This window comes from Macaca thibetana, chromosome 17 (genome assembly GCF_024542745.1).
Source record: "Macaca thibetana thibetana isolate TM-01 chromosome 17, ASM2454274v1, whole genome shotgun sequence".
NCBI classification, from domain to species: domain Eukaryota; kingdom Metazoa; phylum Chordata; class Mammalia; order Primates; family Cercopithecidae; genus Macaca; species Macaca thibetana.
The window spans coordinates 9,878,141-9,897,711 of NC_065594.1; the positions used below are offsets into that span (position 1 = coordinate 9,878,141).

Here is a 19,571-nt window from a genome sequence, read left to right on the forward strand (position 1 = left end):
TTTAACGCTTGAAGATCACCTTTCTTTGCTCAGCCTGACTTGCCGACCTGGGCTGATTTGTGGATCTGATAGAAAAGTTTCCTTAGTTGGGCTCTTCTCCCCCACCACCCCCACGCCAGTGTGGCCACATCCTCTGTCTGCATTGCTCACTCTTCAATTCCAAGAAGCACAGGTGCACTGCCAGGAACGGGAACCCTGCCAAAGGAATACATCAAGAAACCAAGTCTCCCTTATGCATCACCATAGGAACAGAGTTAATGGATTATGAACATGTGTTTGCTTTATACCATTGTTTGTTTCCCAGGTGGCAGCTGGCTGCCCCATCTTATTGGGTAGATATAAGTGGAATTATGAATGGGATTTATGTTTCATACATGATGATGATGATTAACTTCAACTTTCAGGTAATTTTCAGACCATATTGCAGTGACTTGGTATCTGATTGTTTTTCTCCTTATTTATTTATTCCGCAGCCAGAACTGTGTAGATGCGTACCCCACTTTCCTCGCTGTGCTCTGGTCTGCGGGGCTACTCTGCAGCCAAGGTAACTCAGACTTCCCTTTGTTCATTCTCCTTCTATAAAGTGCATCTCAAGGAGGTTCAAAGGGCAGGCTTTTTGTTGAAAGGACTTTGCCTGACCTCTGGCTCCCATCTGTGAAGCCCTGGAGAGGTGAGAGCCCTCGGGAGGCTGTTTCAGGCATGCTCTGCGCCCGTGCAGAGCGCGTGTGATAATGCATTGCTAATACTTGCTCCCTGGTGGCTGGTTGAGAGCTGCTGTGCTGACAAGGGTGGTTTAAGGCTAAATGTGACTCAGAATCCTTAAGCAGTGTTAGTTCAGATACAAGGCCATTATAAATGAGAGTGCCTGAGGGATCTATTCTGGGGCGGCTGTAACTGGGCTCTTCTGCTGATAAGCTTCCAGTATGGTGGCCCTCCTTCAGGCATGTTTCCATGGAGCCACGGGCTGGATGCCACATCCCTGGCCTTCCCAGGTTAGCAGCAGCCCACAGGCTTGACTTGAGCAAGTTGGAAATACAGATCAACTTCCAGAGTTGATTTAACATTGAGTGGAAATCAGTCATACTTTCGGTCCCCTTTCGGGGCCATGCCTGGCACTGTGCCTGGTGGCCGATCGGCATGAACTGGCCAGCTTCTGTGGCCCTGGAGGGCACAGGCAGAAAGGCCACACTGAGTCCCATGATGAACTATGTAAGACTTATTTTTGTCTCCCCGCTCTATAAAGTAGATAGAGTGGATCTTATGTCCCTTATTACCTTTCAGGATACTTTGATTCAGAGAGATGAAGTAACTTGCTTACAGCTACTCAGCTGGTGAATAACACAGGCAGAATGAGTGCCTGGGTCTTTTGGCTTAAAATTCTGGATTTTCACAAAGATCCTCTTACTTTATTCATTTACATAATAAATATATATTGAAGAGCTACTCTGTGCCAAGCCCTGAGCCTAGATATACAGTGATAAATAAAAGAGATGGCGGTGAAGCACAGGCCAGCTGGCAAGATGGACCACAGACGTCAGTGAATGAAGAAATGACAAGGGTGGGAAGCACCATGAGGGAAAAGAACTAAGTTCAGTGATAGAGAGCAGAGGTGAGGCGGCAGCAGAAACCACTTAAGGGACACCACGTGGCACTCCTTCTGTGCTGAGAAGGCTGTCAGTAAGCTCACCATTTATTTCCTATTTTCTATCCTGAGTTAAATAGGAAATATGTCTCGCATTACTCAAAAAATCAAGTCGGCCGGGCGCGGTGGCTCAAGCCTGTAATCCCAGCACTTTGGGAGGCCGAGACGGGCGGATCACGAGGTCAGGAGATCGAGACCATCCTGGCTAACACAGTGAAACCCCCTCTCTACTAAAAATACAAAAACTTAGCCGGGCGAGGTGGCAGGCGCCTGTAGTCCCAGCTACTCGGGAGGCTGAGGCAGGAGAATGGCGTGAACCCGGGAGGCAGAGCTTGCAGTGAGCTGAGATCCGGCCACTGCACTCCAGCCTGGGTGACAGAGCGAGACTCCGTCTCAAAAAAAAAAAAAAAAAAATCAAGTCAAACTATGCTCTTACTAGGAGTTATGATTCTTTTTATGTCTTAGATGATGCTTGATCCAGATGAATGCAGACTTGCTGTAGCCAGATAAATACAATGGGAGTTTGAAGGTGTTTCGTAGCCCTGGAAATATGTATTTCCTGTCAAAACAAGCTTTGTCATTGCCAGCAGACAAAATCATCAGTAAACCTTGGTTGATAATCATGATTTCTTATGAATAAATAGATTGTAGAATTTTTTTGAGCAGAAAGGAAACCCAAAGATAATTCTAGTGCAAATCCCTCACTTCATAGAGCAGAAGCTCAAGTCCCAGAGGAACCATGGCTTGCACGAACGTCAGAATTTCAGAGCCTGGATTTATACCCTCCTGGTGCCGGCAGCCCACTTCCCTGCAGGAGGCACTCACCTTCCTTGCACAGGGGTTTGAGTACGGTCATTTTCCACCCATAATCTCTGATAGCTCATGTTCAATTGGGTTCCCATTGAAAGAAAAATGGACCAGTAAGTTAGAGCAGAATCATTCAGATGGTACAACATAGGAAAAACTTTGCCCAACGCAAATCATGATTGTGACAGTCTTGCGCTTTTTAGAGAATAGCATGGGCCGGGCACAGTGGCTCACGCCTGTAATCCCAGCACTTTGGGAGACCGAGGCAGGCGGGTCACTTGAGGTCGGGAATTCAAGACCAGCCTGACCAACATGGAGAAACCCTGTCTCCACCAAAATTAGCTGGGCGTGGTGGTGCATGCCTGTAATCCCAGCTACTCGGGAGGCTGAGGCAGGGGAATCACTTAAACCTGGGAGGCGGAGGTTGCGGTGAGCCAAGATAGCACCATTGCACTCTAGCCTGGGCAACAAGAGTGAAACTCCGTCTCTAAATAAATAAATAAATAAATAAATAAATAAGAATGAAAGCCGAAACTCACAGTTTCTCTTTTGCTTTGATTTTTTTTTATCTACCAGATAACAGTAGTATTTTGGAAGGCAGGAGGAATTGTGGAAAGAAATGGGTTTTGGGGAGTGGCTGATTGGAGGCAAATCCAAGGACTCTCATTGCTGGTGTGTGACTCCAGGCTGTTACTCAGCTTTTCCAAGCCTCAGTTTCCTTATTGTAAAACAGACCCATGGTCTAGCTAGTAGCATTCCTATGGTGAGTGAAATAATATGTATAAAACTCCTGACACAGTGCTTGGCATATACCAGATTGAGCCATGTAAAATTGCCAATATCTGACTATTTATGACCTACAAAAACAGCATTTCATATGATTCTGCCTAACAACTGAAGCGTGATAAATATTATTGATAATGTGGGTGGTGGTGATAAAGTTTTGTAATCAGAAAGACCTGGTTTCAAATTCCACCCCTTCACTGGCCTGACTTATTTTCATTCATTTGACAAATATTATTTTGAAAACCCCTATGTGCCAGGCACTATGCCAGGCTCAGAGATGGTCTAGAAAGAAGACAGAAGTCCTCATGGCTCTTGTGGCCTGAGCCTAAATTTCCTCATCTGTCAGACGGTGACAGTAACACACTCCTTACCAGCGAGCTGGGAGGATTGGAGACTCGTTCCTCAAACGCCAGGAGCACTGCCGCAGGTGAAAAGGATTCCCTCGATGGCAGCAGTTTGTAAACGGCTTTTATATCTGTGGCTCCAGATAACATGAGTTCCAGCTGAGTTAACTCCCAGCGCTAAGCCTTCAGGACTTCACAGAGTTATTGGGGTGCTGCTCCAGGCAGTTTCCCAAAAGGCTAGAATGCAGAGGGAATCTCCTTCCCTAGAGATCTTTTCTAAACGGTAACTGTTGGTTCAGGAAAGATTAAAACATTGTGCTGCTGGGAGGCTCAGGGGTGAAGGGTGTACTTTTAAGAGAACCAGTTTCAGAGCTGGGTTCAGGGTTTAAGCCCTACCCTCTGCCCCCTTTTACCAGCTGACAGCCTCATGCAAGCCTGGTGGACCACCGGAACCCACGTTTCTGCATCTGGAAATAGAAATGTGGGTACTAGTTATGTTGAAAGGACTCATGTTAGATGATGGCTATGCAAATACCTTGTAAACCAGGGGTGTCCAATCTTTTGGGCTCTCTGAACCACACTGGAAGAAGAGTTGTTTTGGGCCACACATAAAATACACTAACCCTATTGGTAGCTGATGAGCTAAAGGAAAAAAAGTCACACACACACAAAAAAAGAAATCTCATAATGTTTCTAAGGAAGTTTATGAATTTGTGTTGGGCTGTATTCAAAGCCATCCTGGGCCATGTGTGACCCACAGGCTGCGGATTGGACAAGTTTGTTGTAAACAATGCCATGATGCCGGCATAAGGTCATTATTATCAGTATTAGGAAGGTTCTCGGGTTTCCTCTAGCCCTTGGGCTTTTTTTCTGAAGTGCGCATGTCCTCTGCTAGATTTTGTGACCAACGTTGATTGCCTAATGACTATGCTAAAATTGGGCTAACGGCATGTTTTTGGTGGCTACGAAACTGATACAGGTGTTTTCATTTCTCCACTTAGTTCCCGCTGCCTTTGCTGGACTGATGTACTTGTTGGTGAGGCAAAAGTACTTTGTCGGTTACCTAGGAGAGAGAACGCAGAGGTAGGTAATGGGGACTACTAAAGAACTGTGGAGTGATTCCTGATTTTCGAGCAGGAAGAGTGATAATTCAAAACAATATTTTACTAGATTCATGGCTCTGTAGCATCCCCTTGGGTGGGAGGGGGAAGGCTGACTAGGACCTCTGATCCTTCTCTCCCTGAGCTTCGAAGACCGAAAATACAGCTGGGGGACTTGCCCAGTTTTCTCATTAAGCAATTCCTCTGCATGGTGTTGACTTTCAAAGGGTGCTTCAATGTTGTTTGTTGCACGTGCCTTGCAGTCCCACACCCTACACTCCCGCCTTGCAGAGTCTGGCGCTGGAATGACTTTTTATGTCTGGGTTCCCAGGCCTCTTGGGAGTGAAACATTTGACTGTTTGTCTAGAGAAATGAGAACGAACGCTTGCACCTTGTGATAAGTTGTCCTGAGGAACAGATCTTCCAGGGGCCAGCAGAAAGAACGTTGGGAAAATAAGATGCAGACATGACGGCCGGGTGCGGCGGCTCACGCCTATAATCCCAGCACTTTGGGAGGCTGAGGTGGATGGATCACCTGAGGTCGCGAGTTCGAGACCAGCCTGGTCAACATGGTGAAACCCCGTCTCTACTAACAAATATACAAAAAATTAGCCAGGCATAGTGGTGGGCGCCTGTAATCCCAGCTACTCGGTAGGCTGAGGCAGGAGAATCGCTTGAACCCAGGAGGTGGAGGTTGCAGTGAGCCAAGATTGCACCACTGCACTCCAGCCTGAGCAACAAAAACAAAACCTCATCAAAAAAAAAAAAAAAAAAAAAAAAAAGATGCAGACATGAGACTGTGAAACTGACTAGCATCACCATTGCATTGTTTATAGATGTTGCCAGACAGAAAGCTCCAAAGCAGCACAGTACCTTCCTGACACCTGGATTAGGAAATCTAGATTTTAGTAAAATAAATGCTGATACTTACAGAAGAAATGTTGGAGTTAGAGTATGCCATCAGTTCCTTAGAGATTGCAATTCCTAATGCACTAGTAGGGGTCCAGGTGCCAGGAACGCGTTCTGCGAGGCTGCTGCCCCAGGTGCCGACCCCAGCCTTCCACACCATTTTCCTTCCTTTTCTATGTTCACAGCTGCTCTGTCTTTTACAATAGCACCCCTTTCTAGTGGCTAATGGGCTCTATGATTAGATAGCATCCTTCAGTAGCGATAAAGGCAGTGACATCCTGGGGAGGTCAGCGGGTGAAAGCGCTATATCTGGAAAACCTGAGAGCCTGTGAAGCTCAAGGACTTGACAGGGTTAGACCACGAGCCGGGCTGCAGCTGGAAAAAGAATGACTGTTCTTTTGGCAGATCCTTCCCTGTGCCATCTCTTTCTTCATTCCTCTCTAGTAGCATTCTTATTTATCCTCTAAAACCACAATTCCATTATCTCTCCTATTCTTATCAACACTGCCCTAAATGATATTCTTTATTCTCTTTTGCCCTGGAAAACCTCTATCATGCCTTTTCCCATGTGATTACCTTGTTAAGAGTGGGGGTGGAATGTCTAGCAATGAAATAAGAGGGTCTTCTCTTTTGCCTGGCTCCCTATGCAGCCCTATCTTACCCCTCGCAGAGTCCCAGGGATGTGGCTCAGTCACTGCTCCTCTCTTCATCTGTCACCACTTGCTTAAGATCCTACAGCTGCTTTAATTCCGAGACAATCTGCAGAGCATGACAAAATTTGTCCACCTACCCACATGTCCTTTTAACTTTAAAGGTTTTACTAACTGATGCCTATTAGGGAACGAACAGAGGTGGCAAAAATAAACAATAGAAGATTGGTTTACAAGAAATCTTTAAAATAGTAGATTTCTTCAGACCTCATTGAAATATAAACGGCCTGACTTCTTATGTCCCTCCCTGGTCTCCCGCTTTAGATGATAAGAAGATCCCGCCAGCCCCGTAACACACTGTGTGCATGGGTTCAAGATCCCCTTCTTCTCCCCTGTGGATGTGGTAGGCTTTACTGATGAATCATGGTGCTCTTTCTTGCAGAGACCAAAACTGGCCTCAGAGTCCTTCTTAACACAGATACTGCTTAACACAACCGCTCTGAGTAGTTGTCATCTGTAGAAGTAATAGATACTAGAAGAAATGTCTAAGCCTAATCTAGACCAAAATACGGCCTGATATAGATGTAAGCCAGAGGGGCTCTATGGTTAAATGCAAGGAGATTTTCAATCCTGCCTTCTAGAAGCTACTTGTTGAGAGCTTCTTCAGTTAGGCCCACCTCCTCCCCAGGTCCCCCTTCTGCTCCTGGACTATGTCACACTTGGAATCTGCAGACACCTAATGCCCTTGGGACCTGCTTTAGTTCTTGACCTCACCAACTGAGGAGGAATTGCTTGATGAGATTCTTCCCCTGGAATTTCTCTCTTGGACCCCAGATGGTCCTTTGCCCCTTTCCAGAAGTTGCTTCAGCCCTGTCCACTTTGGAAGTTCAGTGTCATCCTTGGTCCAGTGGGCAGGGAAGACACTGCATAATGTATGCCCCAGTCTGAGCTTCTTCCTTCAGGCTTCAGGCTGTCCTGCGAGGATTTTGTAGTTCCCTTTTTAATGCCCTCAAGAAGTTTCTGGCTCTTATTTTCAGTCCTTCATCTTACTCTCTGACCCCTTCCTCTATCCTGTTTAGTTCACCTGTAGCAGTTACTACCCAGCAGTTAACTGAACCCAGTTCATTTCTTTTCTTTTCTTTGTTTTCTTTTTTCTCTTCTCTTTTCCCCTTCCCTTCCCTCCCCTCCCTCTCCCTTTACTTCACCTCACCCTTCACTCCCTTCACTTCCCTCCCCTCCCTTCACCTCACCTCACCTCATCTCACCTCACCTCATCTCATCTCACCTCACCTCACCTCATCTCACCTCACCTTACATAGAGTCTTGCTCTGTTGCCCAAACTGGAATGCAGTGGCCTGATCTTGGCTCACTGCAACCTCCACCTCTTCCCAGGTTCAAGTGATTCTTGTACCTCAACCTCTTGAGTAGCTGAGACTACAGGCGTGCACCACCACACCCAGCTAATTTTTTGTATTTTTAGTAGAGATAGGGTTTCGCCATGTTGGCCAGGCTGGTCTCGAACTGCTGAACTCAAGCAATCTGCCAGCCTCGGCCTCCCAAAGTGCTGGGATTATAGGCATGAGCCACCCATGATGCCCAGCCTGAATCTTGGTTTCTTCCTCATTCATTTAAGCTATCACCTGGGCCCAAACTCAATGGCACCTGGCACCAACTGGCAACTGACTCTTGGCCTTTTATCACCTACCTTTCCCAGCAGGCACTAGGTTGCTCCCTCTTCCTATCCCTCAGAGTCCTGTCCTCAGTCGGGGCTCCCACTGATCCTCTTGGCAATTTGAAGTTCTCAGCTCAATGGTGGGTGGGCAATGACTGCCAACTCTTGAGGCCAGTGAACTCAGGTTACCCTACTCCGCCTTCTCCTTAGTTGCTCACTCACTCCTCATTCACTCAACATTCATTCAGTAGATATTTGCTCCCTGCTTTGTGCCAGGTACCAGGTCAGTTGCTGAAGGAATAACAGTGAACATAACAGAGCCTTTGTCCCCAAGGAGACCCAAGGTGTCTCCTAGAGCCAGGGGCACATTGCAAGACCAAAAATACTCAACTCACCAAAATAATCATAGACCTAGTTCTCAAAACGTAAGAAGACTGATTCCTTGCTGTCATTTCTCCTCCTCAGCATCAATGTTCTAGAGTCTGTGGGCCTCCAAGTGTGGAGTATGGTGATACTTCACCAGAGTTTGAGGAGAAACATTCTTCTTTTGGAAGGCCGGGGAGCATAGATAGATATCAAGGCTGCTGTTTCTAAAAGCGAAACCCGCCAAACAACAGTATTAGAATCATCTGTGGTGCTTTTGAAAGATACAGATTCCTGGGCCCCATCCCAGACTTATGAATCAGAATCTCTGCCAGAGGAAGCCTGAACATTCGCATTCTCAGATGATTCTGCATTCTCAGAGAACACAATCTTTAGGTGATTCTTATACACACTGGAGTTTGGGAATCGCTGAAGGCTGTTCTCTTTTCTGAGAAATGATTCATTCACTTCAGAAATATTTGTGGAGGTCCTGATTTATTGGATATTTGTGGGTGGGCAGAGGAGAAATATCTTGTCCTCATAGAGCTTACAATTTTTATTTTCTTTAGAGGTCACCAGGCTTAAAGTGAGACTTCCCTAAGTTCTGAAAAGAACAGAATTGTAAAACAAGAAGGGACTGTCGTGTTTTCTGTTCCTACCTCATATTTTGTACACATTAAGAACCTGGGGTGGGAAGTGGGAGAGGGGTGGTGACTGGTGGGGGGGCCACAGAGAGCTGAGGTGGGGTGGTCTCGAACTCCTGAACTCAAGCAATCTGCCAGCCTCGGCCTCCCAAAGTGCTGGGATTATAGGCATGAGCCACCCACGACGCCTGGGTGGAACTCAGGGCTCTGGGTGCATGGGCGCCCTCATCTCCCACACCACGGCACCTCATCCTAGGAGTGGTTAGCACCTTTGAGATGGGAATTGTTTAGCAGGATGCTTTTGTGTTTTCATGTAAGTTTACGCTGCCTGTGGAGGGCACAGCTGTTTCAAAACTAATAGCCAAATCCTAGTCTCTAAAGTCTGAAGGCATCCTTAGGAAGTCACTGCAGTGCAAAGCGCTGGACTCTGGCCTCACACAGGCAGGTCTGAACACCTACGTTGCCTCTTGCTGGCTGTGGGACCCGAGGCGAATCGCGCAAGCTCTCTGCTCTGTTTGCCTAGATGGAAAATAGGTTCACAATATGCCCCCATAGGATGGCTGTGAGAATTGAAGGAAGTCCCAACAGATGCTTACTAATTTAATTCTGACCTTCCTCAGTCATTTAGAATTATGTACCAACTTTTAGAAACAATGAAAGATTAGTGAGTCTTCTGTGGTTGGTATAAAAAAAAAAAAAAAAAGAAAGAGATACCTTGCTTGTTCAAGGGCTAATGACCCTGGTGTGCCCTGTCTCGGCCCCCAAGCTCTTCCTTCCCTGCTCACAGCATTTCAGATTCTCCGCAGCTTGGCCTGAGCCTGGGGCAGGTTCAGCATCTGGCCACCATGCTCACTTACCACAGCGGTGGCCCCATCTCCAAACCTGAGATACTTAAAGGTACAGCTAATGACGTGCCCGACCTGGGGTCACATTCCCTGAGCCCTGCAGATGAGGGAGCAGGAAGCTGAGCTTTTATCTTCCACACCCTGTGCACGGCCTGGGAAGAGTTAAAGCACCCCAGTCCTAATGCTGCGGGGACCACATGCCCCGAGACCTTGGAAAAATCCTACCTGAATTGAGGAACACCACTATTTCATCAGGAGGCGCGGCCATGTCATTTTTCACTTCGGTTTTATCTTGAGCGTAAAACAGCTTCGCAAATCACTTTTTCTTGTTTCTGTAATGAGCATATGGTGGACTCATTCGTGTGATAAATCTGAGCCACCACGATATTTGACTTTTCACAATTTAATTTATCTGAACCCTCTATTCTCTGGCTAAAAAATATCCCTTACTTGGACTTCTTTATTTTATTTTCACTTCCCTTACCAGCACTACCAGGGGGCTCTGTACTCATCTGCTGGGGCCGCCATAACAAAGTACTGCAGCCCGGGGGGCTCAAGCCACAGAATTTATTCTCTCACAGTCCTAGAGGTTAGAAGTCCAAGATCAAAGTGTGGGCAGGGTGGGTTTCTCCTGCGGCCTCTCTTCTTGGCTTGAACAGGGCCACCTTCTCCCTGTGTCTTCACGTTGTCTTCCCACTGAGCATGTCTGTGGCCAAATCTCCTCTTTTAAGACCCCAGTCATACTGGAGGAGGGTCCCCCCATATGAGTTCATTTTACCTTAATTATCTCTAACACCCTGTCTCCAAATACAGTCCCATTCTGAGGAACTGAGGGTAAGGATTCAACATATGAATTTTGGAAGGGACCTAATTCAGCCCACAACACCCTCTTTTGGGATGTTTATTTTCCCCCGTAAGGAGCTAGTAAAGATGTCTTATCTCATGAACATAACTGAACAGGAAAACAGGGAGAGAATGAAGCTGGCCAAGGAACAGGGCTGGTGTCAGCTAGCAGTGCTTTTCCCATGTGAGTGGGTCCCACAGGGAGCTTGTTAAAATGCAGATGCTGATTCATTAGGTTCCAGAGGGACCTGAGATTTCCCATTTCTGACAAACTTCCAGTCGGGGCTGATGCTGCTGGTCCATGGACCATACTTTGAGTAGCAAGTAGCTTGATACGTAATGGCTGCGTGAGTTTCAGACTCCTGCTGTAGAAAAATTATGAGTTGGCTGGGCATGGTGGCTCACGCCTATAATCCCAGCACTTTGGAAGGCCGAGGTAGGCAGATCACCTGAGGTCAGGAGTTCGAGATCAGCCTGGCCAACATGGTGAAACCCCGTCTCCACCAAAAATACAAAAATTAGCTGGGCGTGGTGGCAGGCGCCTGTAATCCCAGCTACTCAGGAGGCTGAGGCAGGAGAATCGCTTGAACCCAGGAGGCAGAGGTGCCAGTGAGCTGAGATCGTGCCACTGCACTCCAGCCTGGGCAATAGAGCTTGACCCAGTCTCAAAAACAAAACAAAACACATAAATGATAAATTATGAGTTATATTATGAGCATATAGGGTGCCTTTCAAATTGATAAGATTTCTAATATTAAACCTGTGGATGTCAAATGCTGCTCTCTCTGATTATGGCAGGAAACGGCACTTGGCAGCATGAAGTTAGCTGCTGGGCTGAGCTGGCTCATCTCGTTGTGCAGTCCTGATTGTCTAAGGGCGCCTTCCCGAGATCTTTACTAACAACCTCCTGAGTCATTTGGACTTTCCCAACCTGTTAGCACCACTCAATGGGCCAGACATGGCGGCAGTCAGAGGAGGGCTCTGCAGAGGGAGGGCAGACGCAGGGTGGCCTCTGCGTGCCATTAGGAGGTCACATCTCACTGGTGGATGCAGTTTAGGATTTAGTGCCTTGGAGAGAAGGATAGATTGTGTTAAAACATGTCTCCACTGGGCGTGGTGGCTTACGCCTATAATCCCAGCACTTTAGGAGGCCGAGGTGGGTGGATCGCCTGAGCTCAGAAGTTCAAGACCAGCCTGGCCAACATGACGAAACTCCATCTCTACTAAAATACAAAAAGTTAGCTGGGCGTGGTGGCACATGCCTGTAGTTACAGCTACTTGGGAGGCTGAGGCATGAGAATCACTTAAACCCAGAAGGCGGAGCTTGCAGTGAACCGAGATTGCACCACTGTACTCCAGCTTGGGCTACAGAGTGAGACTCTATCTCAAAAACAAACAAACAAACAACAGCAATAACAACAAAAACCAAGTCTCTCTCTCCACTCAGAAATGCAAGGGCCTGTCTCCCATTGCTGGGTGCCCAGCTCTCATGAATGTAAACATGAATTACGCCAGGCAGCCTCAGGAGAATAAAATGAGCCCTCAGATGCCGAAGCACCTTTCAGATTCCACCGGTTTTATCAGCTCATTTAAACTTCACTTCTAACACAGTCCTGCATTACACACGTGTCTGTCCTTAGGGGCAGCTGCAGAGAGGGTCTTAATGGTCCTAATGCTCAGTGAGGATGCCCAGTGATCAACAGAACCTGCCACCTTCAGGCCATCAGGGAGCTCTGGAGTTAAGGAAATCATGAGAGCACAGAGAGGCGGGTACAGTAAAGCCCTCGCAGTAATGGGTTTTGAGGTCTAGGCTCTCTTCGCTTGAAATAAGTCCAATGGCTAGTAATAGCTGAGACACTTCCATCCTTCATATGAAGTAAATGGGAAAATGGAGCATTGTTGAGTCCAGGGAGCTGTAATTTAAACCCCATGTATCTAAAAGGGGTAACATTTTTGTGTGTGTGAAATTGGTGTCATTTGCACTGCATCTACAGTTTTCTTTTTCCTTCTCTTCCAGCACCCCTGGCTACATATTTGGGAAACGCATCATACTCTTCCTGTTCCTCATGTCCGTCGCTGGCATATTCAACTATTACCTCATCTTCTTTTTCGGAAGTGACTTCGAAAACTACATAAAGACGGTCACCACCACCATCTCCCCTCTACTTCTCATTCCCTAACTCTCTGCTGAATAAGGGGTTGGTGTTCTCATCTAATCAATACCTACAAGTCATCATAATTCAACTCTTGAAAGGATTCGGCTTCTCTTCAGATTGCTGTAAATCTATTGGCATCTGGGCTTCACAGCTTGAGTTAACCTTGCTTTTCCGGGAACAAAATGATTTCGTGTCAGCTCCGCCCCTTGAACATGACCGTGGCCCCAAATTTGCTACTCCCATGCATTTCATTTGTTTCCTCACTTATCCTGTTCTCTGAAGATGTTTTGTGACCAGGTTTATGTTTCCTTAAAATAAAATGCAGAGACATGTTTTAAGCTGATAGTTGAGGGGTTTTGTTAATGGCTTTCGGGGGATGTATCTCTATACCAACAAACAACTAGTTTGTTTTCCTCAAACTAAATGATAATATTAAAAATACACATCCTGGCCGGGCGTGGTGGCTCACGCCTGTAATCCCAGCACTTTGGGAGGCTAAGGCGGGCGGATCACGAGGTCAGGAGATCGAGACCATCCTGGCGAACATGGTGAAACCCTGTCTCTACTAAAAAAACAAAAAAATTATCCAGGCATGGTGGCGGGCGCCTGTAGTCCCAGCTTCTAGGGAGGCTGAGGCAGGAGAATGGTGTTAACCCGGGAGGTGGCGGAACTTGCAGTGAGCAGAGATTGAGCCACTGCACTCCAAGCCTGGGTGACAGAGCGAGACTCCGTCTCAAAAATAAATAAATAAATAAAACCACATCCTGGCCAGGTGTGTGGTGGCTCACACCTGTAATCCCAGCACTTTGGGAGGCCAAGGCAGGTGGATCACTTGAGGTCAGGAATTCAAGACCAGCCTGGCCAATATGGTGAAACCCTGTGTGTATTAAAAATACAAACACTAGCCAGGTATGGTGGGTATGGTGGCGGGTGCCTGTAATCCCAGTTACTTGGGAGGCTGAGGCAGGAGAATTGCTTGAACCCGGGAGGTAGAGGTTGCAGTGAGCCAAGATCACACCACTGCACTCCAGCTTGGGAAACAGAGTGAGACTCCATCTCAAATTAAAAAAAAAATACACATCTGACTTCTGGAAAAATTCCTTGAAGATCTTTTATGACATCCATCCCTCTTCACACAGTCATGTGAATTAGGTTGGTATCTTCACAAGCTAGCATCGTGCCCAGCACTTCCATGTTACACAGTTTAAAATGTTCTGTAATTCCCTGTGGGAACCTAAGATAGTGCCAGGCCCATCATAAGTGCCCCCAAATATTGGCAAGCCAATGAATAAATGAATGAATGAGTTTATGAATCGCTGGCTGGCTGTATTTAATGACGTGTGTGTGTTGAGCCATTTCCCACAGTGTGGACAGATTTGTCTCACAACATGGGCCTCTTCCCAAAGGCCCTACCACCTAATGCCATCACACTGGGGATTTGATTTCAACATGTGAATTTTGGGAGAGTGCGAATACTCAGACCATAGCACCATCTCAGTAAAAGTCCCACTGGTCACTCAGTTCACAGTGACAGTGATCCAGCTGCTGTCATGCCAGATGCCACTTGGCAGAAACAGCACCACTTGGAAGATGGCAGGGTGTAGTCAAGATTCCAGGACCCCCAACAGAGAAGCCAGCTCTTACAGGGGAGTCATTCATCAGGATCGAACTCTCAATCGAGGTGGACAGTAATAGGTGGGTCTCCATTATTCCCCAGGTGAGTATCACGACGGTCACAGTCCTGGGAAGGATGTGAAGCCTCCCTCAGCTCTCCCCAAGTTGCCTGCTTGGGCAGCAGAGATGATGGAACATGGAGTCTGGCGTGGTCTGAAGCCTGAATCCATGTGCCTCATGTGTGATGCTCAGGCAAGAGGATCTCTCAATTCAAGGGGGAGGGCTGAATGAGCCTTGCTTTCCAGGCCTGTCTGATGGTCCAGGCTGAAGCCCCTCCTGGCTTGCACCGCCAAACCTCATCCAGCAGGACCTCCTTGGCACTGACTGCTTCAGGAGAGTTGCTTCTTCTCTGAGCTCTCTGTAGAGAGCAGTGCTCTACCATCCAAGCGGGGCTTTTCTTTTCTTCTCGGTGATAGGGAAGGCACGGCACGTTGCAGGATGGAAGTGGCCCCGGCCTCCTCATGCCTGGGCTTGCTTTGGAGGGTGGTCAGGTGATCAATAATCCTGATTTGCCTGGCACTGAGGAGTTTCCTGGGATGTGGGCCTTTCGGTTTTTTAAAAATTATTTTTATTGATGCACATATTTGTAGGTATTTGTGAGGTGCATGTGATATTTTGTTACATGTGTGGATTGTGTAATGATGAAGTCAGTGTTTAGGGTTTTCATCACCTCTATTATCATTTCTATGTGTTGGGAACATTTCAAGTTCTCAGTTCCAGCTAGTTTGAAATAGACAGTCCATTGTTGTTAGCTATAGTCACCCGACCCTGCTGTCAGACGTTGGAACTTACTCCTATCGAACTGTGTATTTGTACCCATTCACCGCACTCTCTTTGGGCTTTCGGTTTTACAACTGGGATGATCCTGGGAAAACTAAGGTAAATCAGATGCCCCACGTGTGAGCTAGGTTATAATAGGCCCAGTGGATCCTGGGGACATCTTAGATTCCCGAGGTCATGCTGTCCAAGCTGACCGTGGGGCTTCCAGAGGGTGGGGAGAGGAAATGATGCAATGGCCCATCAGAGGCATTACTTGGTGGGGCCTGGGGCCAGAGTGCATGTTTAAGAGATTAAGGGGAGGGGAGAGCAGCCTTCATAATTATGAAGAGGAGTCTCAGGTGCACAGCTTCTGATGCGGGACGCCTCCTCTAATTGAAGGCAGCGTTGTGTAATGCTCAAATTCCTTGTGTTCAGAGTCCCTGCTGTATCCCACCCTCAGTTCTGTGACTTCTCCCTAAGCCTCAATTTTGTGTGTGTTACATTGGAATAATAATAGTGCCAAACTCAAGGGGTTGTTGTGAGGAATAATGAGGTAAAGCAATTGAAAATATTTAGCACAATATAAATGCTCAGTAAAAGCCATTATTATTATTTTATCATACTAGTTTTCAATTCCTGCATAGCACGTTCTTGCAAATGTAGGGACTCAAAACAATATAAATTTATTATCTGACAGTTTTTCTGGGTCAGAGGTCTTACCAGGCTGTAATCAGAGGGCAACCAAAGCTGTGATCTCAGCTGAAGCTCAGGATTCTCTTCCAAGCTCACTGGTTGTTGGCAGAATTCAGCTCTTTGTAGTTGGAGGGCTAAAGCCTACAGTCTTCAGTTTCTGGAAGCCTTTTCTCTGGCACAGGTTTCTCTACAACGTGGCCATTTACGTCTTTAAGACCAACAGGAGAGCATGATTAGCACGTTTTTTTAAGTGACCTTTAGACCCTTTTGTAAAGGCTTATCTGATTAGGTCAGGCCCAAGTGAGCTTAAAGTCAACTGATTAGAGACCTTAATTACATCTGCAAAGTCCCTTCATGTTTACCGTATAACATAATTTAGTGAAAGGAGTGAAATTGCAACCAGGTTCTGCCTGCACTCCAGGGGAGGGGATTCTGCAGGAGTGTGGGTCACGGGGGGTTTATTTTGGGATTCTGCCTACCTCACTGAGTCAAAAGGAGTCAAAAGGAGCTGAATGGATGTGATGCTGAGGTTCTCAGGCAGCAGCAGTGTGTGTATGTGAGTGAATTCATACTCGTGACCACCTGGGAAGAAAGGAGGCTGTGGTTTCCTCCACCTCCTCCTGACAGGCAGAGAAATTTCTCTCTCTTTTTTTTTTTTTTGAGACAGGGTCTGGCTCTGTCACCCAGGCTGGAGTACAGTGGCTTGATCTCTGCTCACTGGCTCACTGCAGCCTCCGCCTCCCAGGTTCAAGCAATTCTTGTGCCTCAACCCCAGGTAGCTGGGATTACAGACACACACTGCCATGCCCGGCTAACTTTTGTATTTTTAGTAGAGACGAGGTTTCACCATATTGGCCAGGCTGGTCTTGAACTCCTGACTGCAAGTGATCTGCCCACTTCAGCCTCCCAAAGTGCTGGGATTACAGATGTGAGCCACCGTTAACCATTTTTCTATCTCCTGTGGGAAAGAGCACAGTGAAAGAACAGATGAAGCTGAGACATGTAAGTGAACTCCTCCCTCCTCTCCATTTAGAGTAAATTAGGATTATTCATACTGAGACTCTCCCTGGTTGCAAAGAGATAATCTGTGCAACTGGGTTTTCACAATTATCCCCTACCCTGTGCTTTCCTCATCTGTCTTCCTCATAGTCAGCTCAGGCTGCTAAAACAAAACACCATAACTGGGTGGCTTTTGAACAAGAAAAGTTTTCTTCTCACAGTTCTAGAGGCTGGAAATCCAAGATCAAGTTTCTGGCAGATTCAGTGTCTGATGAGGGCCTGCTTTCCAGTTTAGACAGTGCCTTGTTGCTGCCAACTTACATGATGGAAGGAGAGGACGAGGAGCTCCCTGGGCTTTTTTAAAAAAATGTATTTATTTTATATAAGGGCACTATCTTAGTCCATTTTGTGTTGCTAAAAGGAACATCTGAGGTTGAGTAATTTATTTTATTTTAAAAACTGGCCAGGCATGAGGCTTATCCTGTAACCCTAATCCTTTAGGAGGCCAAAACAGCAGGATTGCTTGAGGCCAGGAGTTCAAGACCAGCCTAGGCAAGATAGTAAGACCCCATCTCTACTAAAATTTAAAAAAATTAGCTGTGTGTTGTGAAATGTGCTTGTAGTCCCATCCACTTGGGAGGCTGAGGTGGGAGGAATTCAAGGCTGCAGTGAGTTATGACTGAGCCACTGTACTCCAACCTGGGTAATAGGGCAAGACCTTGTCTCTATTAAGAAAAAAAAAATCTTTATGTGGGTCACTATTCTGGGTGGCTGCAAAGTTCAAGACTGGGCATCTGCATCTGGTGACAGCCTCATGTCGCTTCCACTCATGGGGGAAGATGAAGGGGAGCTGGTACGTGCAGAGATCAGGTGGTGAGGGCAGAAGCAAGAGAGACAGGAGAGGTGCCAGGCTCTTTTTAACAACCGGCACTGGGGAAACTAACAGAACTCACTCACTCCTGAGGGAGGACATTAATCTATTGATGAGCGACCTGCCTCCATGACCCAAACACCTCCAATGAGACCCCACCTCCAACACTGCCACACTTGGGATTAACTTTCAACTTGAGATTTAGAGGGGGCAAACTTACAAACGATTGCAGGCACTAATACCACTCATGAGGGCTCCACCTTCATGATCTCATCACTTCCTAAAGGCCTTACCTCTTAATCCCATCACAGTGGGGATTCGATTTCAACTTGAATTTTGGGCGGACACCAACTTTCAGTTCATAGCATCATCTCAGTAACTGTCCCATAGGTGGTCACTCAGGCCCCAAAGAAACCCTCCTCCATTCCCTTCCTCCCTCCCACCCACAGTCAATCATCCCCAAGCTCCATCAGCTCCATCTTTAAGGGCCAACCCACCTCTGCCACATCTCACCATCTCTGCTGCTATCCCTGTCACCTGGGCCCACCATTCTCTCTCCTGGACAGTCTCCATAGCTACCTCTGTCAGATTTATTTATTTATTTATTTTTATTTATTTAAGACAGGGTCCTGCTCTGTTGCCCAGACTGGAGTGCAGTGTCATGATCATGTCTCACTGCAGCCTCAATCACCTGGGCTCAAGCAATCCTCCCATCTCAGCCTCCCAAGTAGCTGGGATTACAGGCACCACCATATCTGGCTAATTTTTTTTTTTAATTTTTTTTTTAATTTTTAGTACAGATGAAGCCTCACTATGTTTCCCAGGCTGCTCTTGAACTCCTGGGCTCAAGTGATCCTCCGGACTTGGCCTCCCAAAGTGGGATCACAGGCATGAGCCACCATGCCCAGCCCATCAGATGTTAATGCTACATGCACTTGCTTAAAATCCTCCAGAGAATTCTCTCTGCTCTTGGAATAATTCCCACACACCTCGGCGTGGCTGTGTAGGCTCTGTGTCATCAGATCTGTCCCTGCTCCTCTCTCCCAACTCCTCCTTTCACTTGCTCATTCACTCAGTTCCAGCCACACTGCCCTGGGAGCTGCTCCCACCACGGGGATTCCTAATGCACTGGTCTCTCTCATGCAGTGGGGGCCTCGCCCTCCTTTTACTCAGTGTCTATCAGCACTCACCTCCTCCAGAGCCCTCCCCGACCACCACACCTACACCCAGGCCCTCCCTCCTCCACGCTCCCTCCTCCACCCCAGCCTCCTACCCGAGTGTCACTTCTTTATACTTGCCACCACCTGATATTAGATCATATATTTACCCCTTTACTTGTTCAGTTGGCCTTGTCCATTAGAATATAAGCTTCCAAAGGGCAGGAGCTTTGCCTATAATGTTAGGCCGGGCATAAAATGAGCACTCAAAAAAACATTTGATGAGTGTGTGAAAGAACAGACTGGGTTATGTAATTGTGCCTCCTTACCTATATGACCATGCGGTGGGGTTTACGGTGGGTGTGGTGGTGATGGCTACAGGGCTATAAGCAAATTTGGGACAGGGAGTCTAAGAAATGTTCTCAAATTTTAGTAAGCAAAGCATCCTCTACAGAACCTGTCTTAAAACATGAAAGTTCCGTAGTGCTACCCCCAGAGGTATGATTTGGTAGGTCAAGGATAGGGCTTGGGAATTCACATTTTTATTAAGATTTTCTTCATCCAGGATTTGTAGGCCACCTTTTCAGAAGATTTTTGCTCTATAGCTGTACTACCCAATGCAGTAGTTCGTAGCCAGTGTGCCTCCTGAGCCCTTGA

At 47.0% G+C, this 19,571-nt stretch overlaps 2 protein-coding genes across 12 annotated transcripts in view; one reads left to right on the forward strand and one right to left on the reverse strand.

The window, feature by feature from the left end:
• Positions 1 to 13,099, forward strand: part of ALOX5AP (arachidonate 5-lipoxygenase activating protein) — a 734,005-nt gene extending 720,906 nt beyond the window's left edge. For both annotated transcript variants that reach the window (XM_050766947.1, XM_050766948.1), the window contains 3 exons: positions 474 to 544; positions 4,581 to 4,662; positions 12,623 to 13,099. In XM_050766947.1, the coding sequence (XP_050622904.1) occupies positions 474 to 544; positions 4,581 to 4,662; positions 12,623 to 12,785 (316 nt within the window). In that variant the 3' untranslated portion in view covers positions 12,786 to 13,099. The remainder of the gene's footprint in view (positions 1 to 473; positions 545 to 4,580; positions 4,663 to 12,622) is intronic.
• HMGB1 (high mobility group box 1) overlaps positions 1 to 19,571 on the reverse strand; it is a 979,364-nt gene that overhangs the window by 275,553 nt on the left and 684,240 nt on the right. The gene's annotated exons all lie outside the window — the stretch shown is intronic.